Source organism: Triturus cristatus, chromosome 9 (assembly GCF_964204655.1).
Source record: "Triturus cristatus chromosome 9, aTriCri1.1, whole genome shotgun sequence".
In the NCBI taxonomy this organism is placed as follows: domain Eukaryota; kingdom Metazoa; phylum Chordata; class Amphibia; order Caudata; family Salamandridae; genus Triturus; species Triturus cristatus.
In genome coordinates, this window is record NC_140592.1 from 1,220,397,939 (window position 1) to 1,220,411,429 (window position 13,491).

The 13,491-nt window shown below is 46.7% G+C and overlaps 1 protein-coding gene across 3 annotated transcripts in view; it reads right to left on the minus strand.

The window, feature by feature from the left end:
- Nucleotides 1-13,491, minus strand: part of PCNX1 (pecanex 1) — a 617,237-nt gene that overhangs the window by 204,709 nt on the left and 399,037 nt on the right. For all 3 annotated transcript variants that reach the window (XM_085627291.1, XM_085627290.1, XM_085627289.1), the window contains exon 18: nucleotides 3,785-3,890. In XM_085627291.1, coding sequence (XP_085483417.1) covers nucleotides 3,785-3,890 — 106 coding nt within the window. The remainder of the gene's footprint in view (nucleotides 1-3,784; nucleotides 3,891-13,491) is intronic.

Consider the following 13,491-nt stretch of genomic DNA (forward strand, 5'->3'; position numbering starts at 1 on the left):
CCACAAGGGGCGGTCGGGTGCACAGTGCCAACATTGCGTTGGGCGCCCAATGTTAACCAATGGGGAAGACCAGTCTTGAAGAAAGGCTGCAGGCTCAGGTCAGGTAAAGAACACCCACAACTGCACAGGTAAGTAGAGATGCTAGGGGGACCAGGGGACACCATTGGTCAAGCTCCCCAAGGCTGAGGGGCTTCATGTGCAGCGGTGTCTTTTGCTGTCGGGAATCAGCTTACTGGCACGTCGCGGTCAGGGGGAGTCTTCGAGTTGAGCCTGCAGGCATCGAGGAGGAGTCCAGCACGGGTCAGCCCACGGTGGACTCGAGCTCAGAAGTGCCGGGGAACCTTTGCAGGACCGTTGGGCCGCTTGGGCCTGGGCTGTGGGCGTCGGGTGTAGAGGAGGATCTGGAGGAGAGTTGGCATTTCCTCGGGCATAGTTCTTTTTCTTTGCAGATGGTTTCTTCTTGACAGGTCCACTGTCCACAGGAGATTAGGAGTTTTTCTTGAAGGCAAGCAGTCCTCCCAGGGTCCTAGAGGTCACTGGTTTGCCGGGCGAGTTGATCTTCAGCAGGGCCTTTGAGGGCTGCAGACAGGCCGGTAGAACTGGGGCCAAGGCCGTTGGTGTCTCCAGTCTTAGTTGCAGCACAGCTCTTCTTCGTAGGTCATCAAATTCTGATTTTAGGATCTGGGGAGCCACCCAAATACTAGATTAGTGGCATCACCGGGGAACACCTGTTCTTCCTAAGTTTTCCCACTGGTTCTCGAAGCAAAAGTGGAGGTTTGACCCGAGGGTCGTAATCTGCTGCTAGCAGCAGAGGCTGGGGTCGCGTCACAAAGGCGGAAGGCCTTTGAAGCTTCCGTCTCGATTACTGTGCCCATCCGGGGGGAGGAGGTGTGACACCTCCATCCAGGATGTGCTTTGTTTCTGGCCTCAGAGAGGAGAGGCTCTCGACCAAGGGGTTCAGAAACATGTCTTGTGGTGGTAGGCTGCCTACAGCCAATCAGATACCACACCAGGGCTGGAAGGTTTTCAGGAGGCACTTCTGAGGTGCCCTCTGAGAACATGTTTTAAAAGAATACAACACTGGCATTAATAAGGGTTTATTAATAGGAGTGGTTTGGTACTAAACGCTCCTGGGTTCAGTGAAGCCATCATGGTGCTGGGGAACTCAAGTTGTTGAGTTTCCAGCCCATGTACTCTTTATGGGTTGTACGATGGTGCAACCCTGGCAAATACATCGCATGTTTTTGCCTCGCATTTTTTAGCACACGTTTTTACCGCGATTATGCATTTACATTGCATGCCAATACCACGCATTGTTTTTATATTTTTATAATGTTTTATATAGCGCGAACATGACCCCAAAGGATATCAGAGCGCTTTACAATAGGAGGGAAGGAAGGTAATAAGTTGCAGTACCGGCATCACATATGAATAATACATCAAACAGTTACAACATAAAAAGGGTCAATAAAAGTAAAACAATAAGTGGTACAAGGCATGCTGAACGGGGAGCAAATGATAGGTTAAAAGAAGAGTAACACTCAGTGCAGGTCGTAAGTTTGTAAGACCAGCGCCTGAGAACAGAGCTAATTTAAGTTAAGAACTTGTTCATAAAGAATCTTTTAGCTTCCAATTTGAAAGCAACAGTGGAGGGGATTCTGCGTACTTCGGGTGGAAGAGAGTTCCAGATCTTTGGGGCAGCGCCGGAGAATGCTCAGTGGCTCTCTTTTTGCGAAAGTTCTGTGGTTTCAGGAGGATAGAGTTAGCACTTCTTGAGGGTTTATCCCCTCCGGATAGCTCTAGCTTTTGCGCTGGATAGCTGGGGGTTTTGAGATGGAGGGCTTTGTGAGGCAGGCAGGCAATCTTTAGCTGAATTCGTGCTTCGTAGGGCAACCACTTAAGGAATTTTAGGAATGGGGATATGTACGCATTTCTTTTGGTACCTGTAACTAAAGTACCCAGTAAGCATCTGTTCGTGGCATGTAGTGCTGTGGATTTACATACTCTGCATACTCCTGCCTTCAAGCTTTGGGTTCAGAGTTGTACAAGTTGTTTTTCTTCGAAGAATTGCTTTGAGTCACAAGGTAGAGTGACTCCACCTCTCAGTAATACTGTGCATGGGCACTGAATGCTTTGTTGGATTGTTTTCCCGCAGGATGGTGAGAAAGGAGTGTAATGAATAGGTAAGAAATAGAGTTGTCCATGCTGATTTGTGCATGTATGATTAAAATGCACTAAACCGTAATGGCAACAGCCACAATCGTCCAGGGATGAGGGTGGGCGATTGTGAATCTACAGCACAACATGCCACAAACAGATGGATTTTAAAAAAGTATATATTTGTGGAGGGAGACCCCCCCCCCACCCAACTTACCTTAAATGCGTGGTATTGGCATGCGTTGTAAATGCATATTCGCGGTAAAAAGATGCGTGCTAAAACATGCGAGGCAAAGGCATGCGATGTATTTACGTCGTTGTAAAGGTGGTTTCCGCTCTTTATGGCTTCCCTGGTACATACAATATTAAGGGATAGACAATAATACTGTAGGGGCATATTTGCTCATGCAGATATGCCCACACCTGGAATATAGTGTACCCTGCCTTAGGGCTGGTATAGCTCGCTAAAGGGGTGACTTACCTATATCAGTCATCTTTTTTCATCTCACAGGGATATGCCAGCTGCAGGGGCAGTGACATGGTCCTAGTGAGGAGGTCCCATGGGACCCTTCTCAGCCCCCAGGCCCTAAATACCCAGGGTACAACTTACTATGGACTTACAGGAGGGAAGAAGTACCAATTGTGGACATGTTATTAGGGAAAGGACACTGGTACTGGGAACCTGGACAGCAGGGACCCAGTACTCTACAGTCAAAGTTGAATTAAAAGCCAGGCAGAAAATTGGAGAGTAGTGCAACAGAGCCCCATTTTCTCACAGGGCACGTAAGGCCTTCTAGATGGGTGACTTATCTATACCTTGGACAGTGCTGCTGGACATGGCACACAGGCAGAGTGCCATGTCGACTTTGTCGCTTTTTCACTGTACCAAGGCATGCAAGCTGCAGTGGCATGTCCTTGGTGTGGGGTCCCTAGAGGACCTTCTTCAGTCCCCATGCCCTAGATACAGAAGATACAATTTACTAGGGACTTACAGGGGAACTGAAATTGCTAATCGTGGTACAGTTTTAGGGAAGGAGCACTGGCACAGGGGACCTGGTTGGCAGTGACCCTGTGCACTTACAATTGAAACCACATCATTTTTCAGGCAACAAGTGTGGTGTTAACCATTTCAAAAGAGGCACTTTCTCACACACTGTCACATCAACTAAGGCATCAAAGTATTTTACACATAAGAGAGAACCCATACTGTTAATAATTCGATTTAAAAACATAACAGAGGAAAAAGGAGAAAATGGGAGGATTCAGAAGGTAGATAGTAAGAGAATGGATTGTGGCAATCAGTGTAAATGGGCCATTCTAACTGTTCTAGGCAGAGATTGTCTGCTGCCGCATCAAATGACAACGTAAAGAGGCAACCATACATCAGTCACAAAGGTCGGAAAAGGATGGTTCATATCAAGAGAAATATTAATGTGGTTATTTCCGGTATACAATGTTATTACTTCTTTATTACAACTTTGTGATTGACCATTAATGATGAACAATGCATGGTACATTTGTTGACAAAAACATTTACCATGAATAATGATTAGTATACCTTTCCTGCTTCAAATCTAGCTAGGGTGACACAATTTACATAGTATAAATTGCAAAAACTAAAACTTACAACTGAGTTTTTCAATTTTTCAGGAAGTGGGTCTTTCACTTCTGATAGAGGGTCCTCTGGATTCTTGTCTTCTGTATTGGTAAAAATCTTTGAATGCACTAAAGAACTTAAAAAGAGAAAAAAACGGACGCATGAGTGATCTAGATTAGAGAAATTTAAAGGAATTCAACAAACCATCAAAATGCAATCACTTTAAAAGAAAAACAATTACAACTACAGCGCATCAAATAATGATTTCAAGAAGGAATATGCTACTTACCAGTATGCATCTGTTCTTGGCATGTAGAGCTGCAGATCTACACACTTTTGCATAGATCGCCATCTGGTGTTGGGCCCGGATGTTTGCAGTTTGTTTTTCCTCTTGGAAAGTCTTTGGAAGTCACGAGGTCGGTGACTCCTCCTTTGGTTCGTATTGCGCATGGGCCTTGGCTCCATCCTCAGATTGTTTTTCGCCAGCAGGGAAAGATGGAGCGTAGTAATAATAGTAAAGAAACCCATGTGTGTTGTATCTAAATAAGATAGACTTGAACGGATACAGGTAGCCGGGGAGGCGGGTGGGCGTGTGTAGATCTGCAGCTCTACATGCCAAGAACAGATGCATACTGGTAAGTAGCATATTCCGTTCGAGGCATATGAGCTGCAGATTACACACTTTTGCATAGATTATATAGCAGTACCCAACCCTAGCGGCGACCACCGGTATCCGTTGCAGTGGTTTGGAACAGTGTTTTTAGTACTGCCTGGCCCACACTAGCTTGCTGCTTGGAATGCACATCTACACAGTAATGTTTTGTGAAAGTGTGCGGTGTTGACCATGTCGCTGCTTTGCAGATGTCATCTAATGGTATGTTCCCTAGAAAAGCCATAGAAGCCCCTATCTTCCTTGTAGAGTGGGCTTTAGGGGGAACAGATAGCATTCGTTTTGCTTTGTGGTAGCAAATCTGTATGCATTTTACAATCCACCTAGCTATCCCTGATTTAGAGATGGGGTTGCCTTTATGTGGTGGAGAGAAAGAGACAAATAGCTGTTTGGTCTTTCTGAAAGGTTGTGTTCTTTGGATATAGTAAAGTAATGCCCTTTTAACATCTAGTGTGTGTAGAGCCCTTTCCGCAACAGTTTGAGGTTGTGAGAAAAAACCCGGTAATTCTACCGATTGGTTCAGATGGAAGGGGGAAAATGACTTTGGGTAGGAATTTTGGGTTGGTGCGGAGTACAACCTTGTTCTGATGCATTTGAAGAAAAGGTTCCTGTATAGTGAGTGCTTGTATTTCACTGACCCTTCTAAGGGAAGTGATGGCCACCAGAAAAGCTGTTTTCCATGTGAGAAATTGCAGCTCACATTTATGCAAAGGTTCGAAAGGCGGCCCCATTAGCCTTGTGAGAACTATATTTAAGTTCCACACAGGTGAGGGTGGTACTCTGGGTGGAATTACTCTTTTGAGGCCTTCCAAGAAGGCTTTGATGGCAGGCACCCTGAAAAGTGATAGGTGTTGTCTGTTCTGTAGGTAAGCAGCAATTGCTGCGAGGTGTAACCAAATGGATGTATATGCTAGGTTACACCTTTGTAGATGGAGCAAGTAACATTTGATGTGCTGTATGGATACATCTAGAGGGTTGATAGTGTTGTTATGGCAGTAAACAACAAATCTTTTCCACTTTGCAGCGTAGCATGCCCTAGTAGTAGGGCGCCTAGCTTCTCTGATAATGTTCATGCAATCAGGGGGAAGGTTAAGGTATCCGAATTCTAGGATCTCAGGAGCCAGATCGCAAGGTTGAGTTGAGCTGGGTCCGGGTGCCTGATCTCTACATGGTTCTGGGTTAGGAGGCATGGTGAGAGGTGTAACGTTTGGTGTGGCACTACTGAGAGTTCCAACAGCGTGGTGTACCACGGTTGTCTGGCCCATGTTGGAGCTACCAGGATGAGCGTGAGGGAGTGCTGTTGTAGCTTTCGCACCACTAATGGAATTAGTGGGAGAGGTGGAAAAGCATACGCAAATTTGCCTGACCAGTTCATCCATATCGCATTGCCTTTGGGTAATGGGTGTGGGTATCTGGCGGCGAAGCTTGGGCATTTTTTGTTTTCGTGGGTGGCGAAGAGGTCTATCTGAGGGTGCCCCCACTTATGAAAGGACGGGTGAAGAACCTGTGGGTGAAGTTCCCATTCGTGGATCTGTTGCGTTTGTCTGCTGAGCAGATCTGCCATGGTGTTTTGGACTCCTGGGACGTGTTGGGCCAGGAGAAAGATTTTTTGTGGAATTGCCCATCTCCATATGCTCTGTGCTAGTTGAGAGAGCTGTGGAGAGTGTGTGCCCCCCTGTTTTTGAATGTAGTACATGGCAGTCATGTTGTCTGTGCGAATGAGGACTGCCTTGCCTGAAATCTGCTTCTGAAAGGATTTTAGGGCTAGAAAGATTGCCAGTAACTCCAGATGGTTGATGTGGAGTAACTTTTGTTGCGGCGTCCATGTGCCCTGCACTGTGAGGTGTAACAGATGAGCTCCCCAGCCGGAGAGCGATGCGTCTGTTAGGATTATTTGTGGAACCGGGTCCAGGAACGGTCGACCTTTGGAAAGATTTGTGGTGTTCCACCACTGCAGAGAGCGATGGGTGCGACCGTCTACCAACACCAGATCTGTCAGTTGCCCCTGGGCCTGGTTCCACTGGCATGCTAAGCACTCCTGGAGTGGACGCATCTGGAGTCTTGCGTGAGGCACTATGAAAATGCAAGAGGCCATCATCCCTATGAGTTGCATAAACACTCTTGCTGGGAGAGAGTGTTGAAGTATGAATTCTTGACGCAAAGCCTGGATGCTTGCAATCCTGGCAGGATTGGGATAGGCTATGGCTTTTGAGGTGTCTATGGTGGCACCGAGGTATTGCTTTGTGTGGGATGGTATCAGCTGGGACTTTTGATGGTTTACCGTGAAACCTAGCTGGTGAAGTAGTTGGATTGTAGTGGCGGTGTGGTGTACACATTGGTTGTAGGACGTGGCTTTTATTAGCCAGTCGTCCAAATATGGGAAGACGTGAATGTGCTGTCTTCTGAGGTGTGCCACCACTACTGCTAGGCACTTGGTGAATACCCTTGGTGCCGTTGTGACCCCGAACGGGAGCACTTTGAACTGGCAGTGTTGCCCGTCCACTACAAATCTGAGGTACTTTCTGTGAGCCTGATGTACTGGAATGTGAAAGTATGCGTCTTTCAAGTCCAGTGTGGTGAGAAAGTTGTTCTGGGAGAGGAGCGGAAGAACCGGTTGATGGGTTACCATGTGAAAATGGTCTGAATGTATGTAAGTGTTTAGAGGCCTGAGATCTAGAATAGGTCGTAGAGTCTAGTTTCTTTTTGGTATCAGAAAGTACAGGGAGTAGACCCCTACATTTTGCTGATTGATGGGGACTTGCTCTATGGCTTGTTTTTGCAGGAGTGAGATTACCTCCTGTTTTAGTAACGTGGCATGTTCTTGTGACATTGGGTGTTGTCTGGGTGGAATGTTTGGGGGGGGGGGGTAGATGTTAATTCTAGGCAGTACCCTGAACGAATAATTTGGGTCACCCATCTGTCTGAGGTGATGGTCTCCCAGACGTGAAGGAAATTTTGTAGCCTGCCCCCGACCGGAGTGGGATGGTCTGGAGGGAGCAGGGGGAAGTCATTGGGTAGGCGGTGTGGCAGAGCTGGCGGTATTTGTTTTGCCTCAGCCTTTATTATTATTGCCTCTATAGCCGCCTCTTTGATAACCCCTTGTGAAGGTGGACTGAGGAGGGGATTTGTAGGACGTGGAGGCGCTATCTGAGGAGTAGCCTCTGCCCGTGCCCCGAAAGAAGGAGCAGCGAAAGGAGCGCCTAGGGGGGTGTGACTGTAGGGCTCCCATTGATTTCGCTGTATCTGTATCTTTCTTCATCTTCTCGAGGGCCTCATCTACCTTTGGACCAAATAAATGTTGTTGATCAAATGGGTGGTTTAATATGGAGGCTTGCACCTCAGGTTTAAAGCCTGAAACTCTTAGCCAGGCGTGGCGACGGAGGAGGACACTAGTGTTTATGGCCCTGGAGGCTGTGTCTGCCGCGTCTAGGGCACAGCGTATAGAGGTATTAGTTATGGTTTTTCCCTCTTGAATCAATTCATTAGCCTTATTTTTGTATTTTTCAGGGAGATGGTGCATGATGGTTTCTAGCTCATCATAATGCGCTCTGTCGTATCTGGCCAATAGCGCTTGAGTGTTGGCGATACACCATATATTGGCAGCCTGGGACGCAGTGCGTTTTCCTGACGCGTCCAGGAGCTTGGAATCTTTGTCAGGTGGTGGTGCTTCGCCTGACGCCTGAGAATTTGATCTTTTCCTAGCTGTGGATACCACTAAGGAATCCAGTGGTGCAGGTCCTTTAATGTAGGCAGGATCTGTGGGGGCGGCTTTATATTTTTTCTCTATGCGTGGGTTTAGGACCCTAGCCCTGACTGGGTCTTTAAAAACCTCTGGCGCATGTTTGATTACCCCTTTGAGCATAGGTAGTATAGCAGTAGACCTATGTGCAGTATCGAAGGTATCTAGGAGGAAATCTTCCTCTATTGGGTCAGTATGTAGCTCTACCCCGTGATAATGTGCCGCCCTCTGGAGTAGGTGGTGAAAACCTAACGAGTCTTCTGATGGGGATGGCCTGGATGGATAAAGGTCATCCTGTGGGACATCTGGGATGTCTGGATTGTTATAATCATCCCATGGGTCTGGGGATCCAGTAGGGGTGGGGTCTTGTGGCACATCTGCTGGATCGTAGTATGGGTCCCCTTGAACATCATGGTCTGGAGACGGGGTTGGAGAGCGATGAGGCAGGGGTGGAGAAGGTGGAGGGGGCGGAGGTGGAGAGGGTGGAGGAGGAGGTGGGGAAGGCACCCTGAAAGGGGAGGTAGCACAGTCCTTCCTCTTTGGAGGTGGAGGTGGAGGTGGAGGTGGAGCTGGTTTGTCCAAATGTCTCTTTTTTGAAGACAGTGCCAAATGTCCAGTTTTCGGATCTTTGGTAAGTGTCTTTTGCAAAGGATCCGGTGTGAATAGTTCTTGCGACACTGGTTGTTCGGTCGGCGCCGACGTTTTCGGGGCCGACGGCTTTCTAGGCTTGTCTGTGCCGTGCTTTTTTGGAACCTCCGATTTTTTGTTCGGTGCCAAGACAGGCTTCGGCACGGGAGTGTCGGTGCAGAGAGCCTTATGTTGTTTGGTCGGCACCGAGAGGCCGGGTTTCGACACCGAGGGCTTTGGTGCGGAGCTCGGTGTGGATGTGGAGGCCGATCTCTTCTTCGGTGCCGAAGGGTGTTTTTCGTAACCGCTGGCAGGCTGGCTCGAGCCCAGGCCGCCGGAAGGCTTATTAGGCTTCTTTACCGGCCCGAAGGTGGGGTGTTAGAAGCAGTGTCTTTGGTCTTGCCTAGGCTCGGAGGCGAAGGTGTGACCGAAGCCTTTTTGGGTGTTGGCGCGGGTGTGGGAGGGGGTATGGTACTCACGACCCTCTGCGCCGGGGTGATGTCCTCCACATCTGAGTCGTCTGCTTCGGAAGCACTGACGAGGTAGTCTTCTTCTTCGGTGTGCTGTTGTCCCGGAGCTTCGACGTCGTCCTCGAAGATGTCGACTGGAGCGGAGGTCGAGGAGTGCGCCATGATGCGTCTGGCCCTTCGATCTCGAATAGTCTTTTTTGATCTAAAAGACTTGCAGGCGGGACAGTCTCGAGCCTCGTGTTCAGGGGAGAGGCAGAGGTTGCACACCTCATGAAGATCGGTGTGGGGGAATTTGGACCCACATCGAGGGCACTTCTTGAAGGGAGTTCTTTCCATCAGCTGAGACCGGACCCGGAATAGGCCCGAAGGCTGCCGTCGACGACTGGAATCGAAGAAGTGTCGAAGAGAAGGTGATTAATAAGATTTGTATCTGAAGAATCTCGATGAACGAGGATTTGCGTCGATCGTTGAACTGGAAAAGTTCGGAACCGGAGCGCGAAGTATTACATCCGAGCCCGATGGCGGTAAAAAACAATCTGAGGATGGAGCCGAAGCCCATGCGCAATACGAACCAAAGGAGGAATCACCGACCTCGTGACTTCCAAGGACTTTCCAAGAGGAAAAACAAACTGCAAACATCCGGGCCCAACACCAGATGGCGATCTATGCAAAAGTGTGTAATCTGCAGCTCATATGCCTCGAACATGCAGTAACATGGAAGCATTTTAGGTTATTACATTATTAAAAATAAAAACTTGTGAACCTTTAACACCGTTTCAATGTCCTATCCTCTTCTTTTTATCAGGGGTTACCCACGTACCTCTTCTATCATCTAATCTCCTTCCTCCTCCCCCTGATCATTTGAATCCCTTTGCCCATTCGCCATTTCCTCCCTTATGTTAAACAGGATTAGGATATCTCTATTGTCCCTAGTTTATTTTTTACTTGCACATGGTAGACTTTAACTGTGTTTCCCCCCACCTTGCTGGACTTGCTGATACTACCATATGACACTGATAAAGCAGCATTAAATGTGCACCTTTAGATAGGCTACTGCACACACTTTCCACTTACAACAGCATGCTGCAGAGGAGTACGGCAGCCATGTTCCTAAAAAACACAAATTTGCAGGTAGAATATGCATCATTCGTGCTATCTCTGTGCCAATCTGAACTGACCCTTTTAACAGAATTTATTGTATTCACTTTCATTTCATTAGTCCAGTCATTCATACTCTTTTGCTCTCTGTCTTTCTAGCTCCTGCTGCAAATTATAGTTTTTGTAGTGTGTTCTGTGGCCAAGGTCACCAAGTAATAGTGTAAATGAACAGCAGGTCCCTCATGCAGCAGTGAGAATATTTTCAGGACTATTAAGGTGCCCCTTGAATAAGTAATCCAGTCTTGCCCCATCACTGGAAGCCACAGATATTGTGGGAGCCATCAATCGGCAATCTGAGATGAGTCTGTACAACAGAGACCGAAAAGACGGATATATTTTTTATATTCACTTCACAAAGGCAGACCTGGTCGAGGGAACAGGGGGTTTAGTTTATTGGACAGAGCGTTTCAGAAAGGAAAGCATAGACTTTGCTCCATACGAAGATCTGGTGTGGCTAGCCAAGGTCTGGCAGTGCGAAAAACTGGAGTCCCCAAGGATAAGCTTCTCCCTGATGGAAAGGAACATTGGAAAATCTTGCCATATTAGTATGGTACTCTAACTCATGGTTCTTATAAAATGAAGGTCTGGAGGGTTGTAAACCAAAGCCTAAGAAAGGACAGAATATACGGATGTGTTGGGCACAACAAACAAGTTCTCTCCATCACCAAATAATTTGTACAAGAGTAGAAAGAAAATATAGTGCAAACAGAATAATAAGTAGTATCTTTCCCATCTGGGCATCCTATGGTCAACGACTAAGGAACCAGTATCTCTACTTATGCATAAAGGGTTAAACACATTTTTCAGTGCCAGTATCCGTTTCAACTTCAGTACTGATCCTACAACCAAACTCAAAACTCCATGTACATCTCTGTTAAATATTTGACACCTATCAAGTTTTCACACAGCTCTTCTGGTTGTTTCATAAAAACTAACAAGCATTGGCATAGCTAATAGGTCTCACTTTTGAGACCTTATAAGTGTTCTGGGTGCTGTGCCGCCAGGGACTAAACCACCACTACTAATCAGCACCTATCTCACAAGAACAACTGACGTGTTTTTGTAGGTGCCCCTGGTCCGGGCTGCGACTTACTGAACACGATAAGCAAAATGACAATGAACAGTCACTGAATGATGACTGGGTCTAAAAAACATGCAATATGATTATTTTTTTTAGGCGGCGGCATGTACAGACTTTGAGACATCGCAGACAAAAAAAGGCAGTTTCCTGACCAATCTCATACCACTGCATTGTCTTCAAGTTCCTACAGCAAATGAATGGCTGACAGGAACTTCTCTAGACAAATCTCGCAGCCAATCCAGGACCATCACACTTTCTCCATCATAAATAAATTATGGTTTAGCTAACTTGATTAGTTGGGAGTACCTGGTCACACAAAGGTTCGTCTTGTTCACAGTGACGTGGAAGCATAGGAGTAACTTGATGACAGAACAGCAAAGTTTTGTGATGTATGTATGCAAGTGTAATTGCTGTAATTTAGTCTGTGCTTATATATAATGATTCCTATTTATGCGACATTCAATGCGATATTGAAACCGACAACAGATGATCAAAAGTTGGTGATGTTCAAACAGCCCAAGTTTCCCCATGTTATGTATGAGAAGCAAAAACATTTCTGAATTTTACATGCTTTCGTGTCTTGTCAGTCCTGCTTGAAAACGTGTTTTGCATAAAGCAAATTTGTTCGCATGCTGGTGGTTCAGACATGCATCGATGCGGTCCAAACCTTTTCATTCCACAATATTAAAAAGATACAATTTAAAAAATGCTGTGTAAAGTGTCGTAGTTGAAAGGCTGCATTTCTTCAGAATAAATCCCACAGCGCTTAACACGATTAGTATAACATCAGAGCTTCTGCATTTTTCCACTGTTTGACTGAGAGGAAGGGCGGAGATGTATGTGAGTGTTCATTATTTTCCTGGGTTGGGGGAGGTAGGACCCCAGCCTTCTCCGGTCAACTTCCAGATTGTGTGGGGGAAGGGCAGCTAAAGGAGCTTCTGCAGAAAACGTCAACTACCTAGAAGCGCAGGCCAGAGAAATGGCTGATGATTGTGCTAAACCTCCAGATGAGTCCTTCCCTCCCCATCACACACAAAACGCAGAAATAACTTGATGGAAATACCGTTGTGACTACCCTGAATCTTACACCCTCTATTCTCATGCATGTAACTACCAAGCAGAGTTTGCTCTACAAAGACAGGCAATACTAAATATTTGGACTTTAAGTTCCACTTTTGCCCGCCGCAAATGCCTCCGACATTTACCAGATACCAAATACAGCTCCTACATTCCTCATCCCCCTGAGCTGCGGGATTAAAAAAAGGACTGAACCACTAGCTACATGTCAACGTCCCCCAAAAACCTGTAAAGTCACTGAAATACTGCGTTCAAGTCATCATGCAATCTGCAGGTTTACGTGGCTTTAATCATATAAATATGTTGATTTAAAAGAACTGGACACGTTTGTGCACACACCCCAAAGGAAGCAGGCTCTGCTGCCGGCAGCTCACTTCAATAAAAACAAGCACGGCACGAAAGTGAAAGCAACCGCGAGACAGGGTAGAAAGTGAAAGCGACCGCGAGACAGGCAAATTTAAACAAGCGCGCATGGCCATGCTAATTAGAAACAGATGGCCCCTGCGCGCCGATGCTCGCTCCCGCAAGGTGGATGCCGCCACACACGAGTGTTAGAAAAGTGCAGACCGATTCCAAAAGGTCATCTCCTAGAGCAGCGCATGCACGCTGCGCTAGGCTCGACCTAAAAATGGGGATGCACACTGAGGTATTATGACCAACAGGATGACTGGCTTAGCAAGCTTCGCTTATTGTGAACATTTCAGGTAAATATCTACTTTCAAGTAAAAAGAAAAGAAATTGAGACTCAGCCTTTACTTTCCAAAATAATGCACAGCATAAGAATCTGGAAAAGATTTCCACTGCATAAACTACATGTAGCCTACACTGCTGAGACCCTTTCAAGGTAATGCTTGAGCAGTCGAAAAGGAGGTTCAGTGACCGCTATGGGCTCAATGCTCATCTCCAGTGCTAATG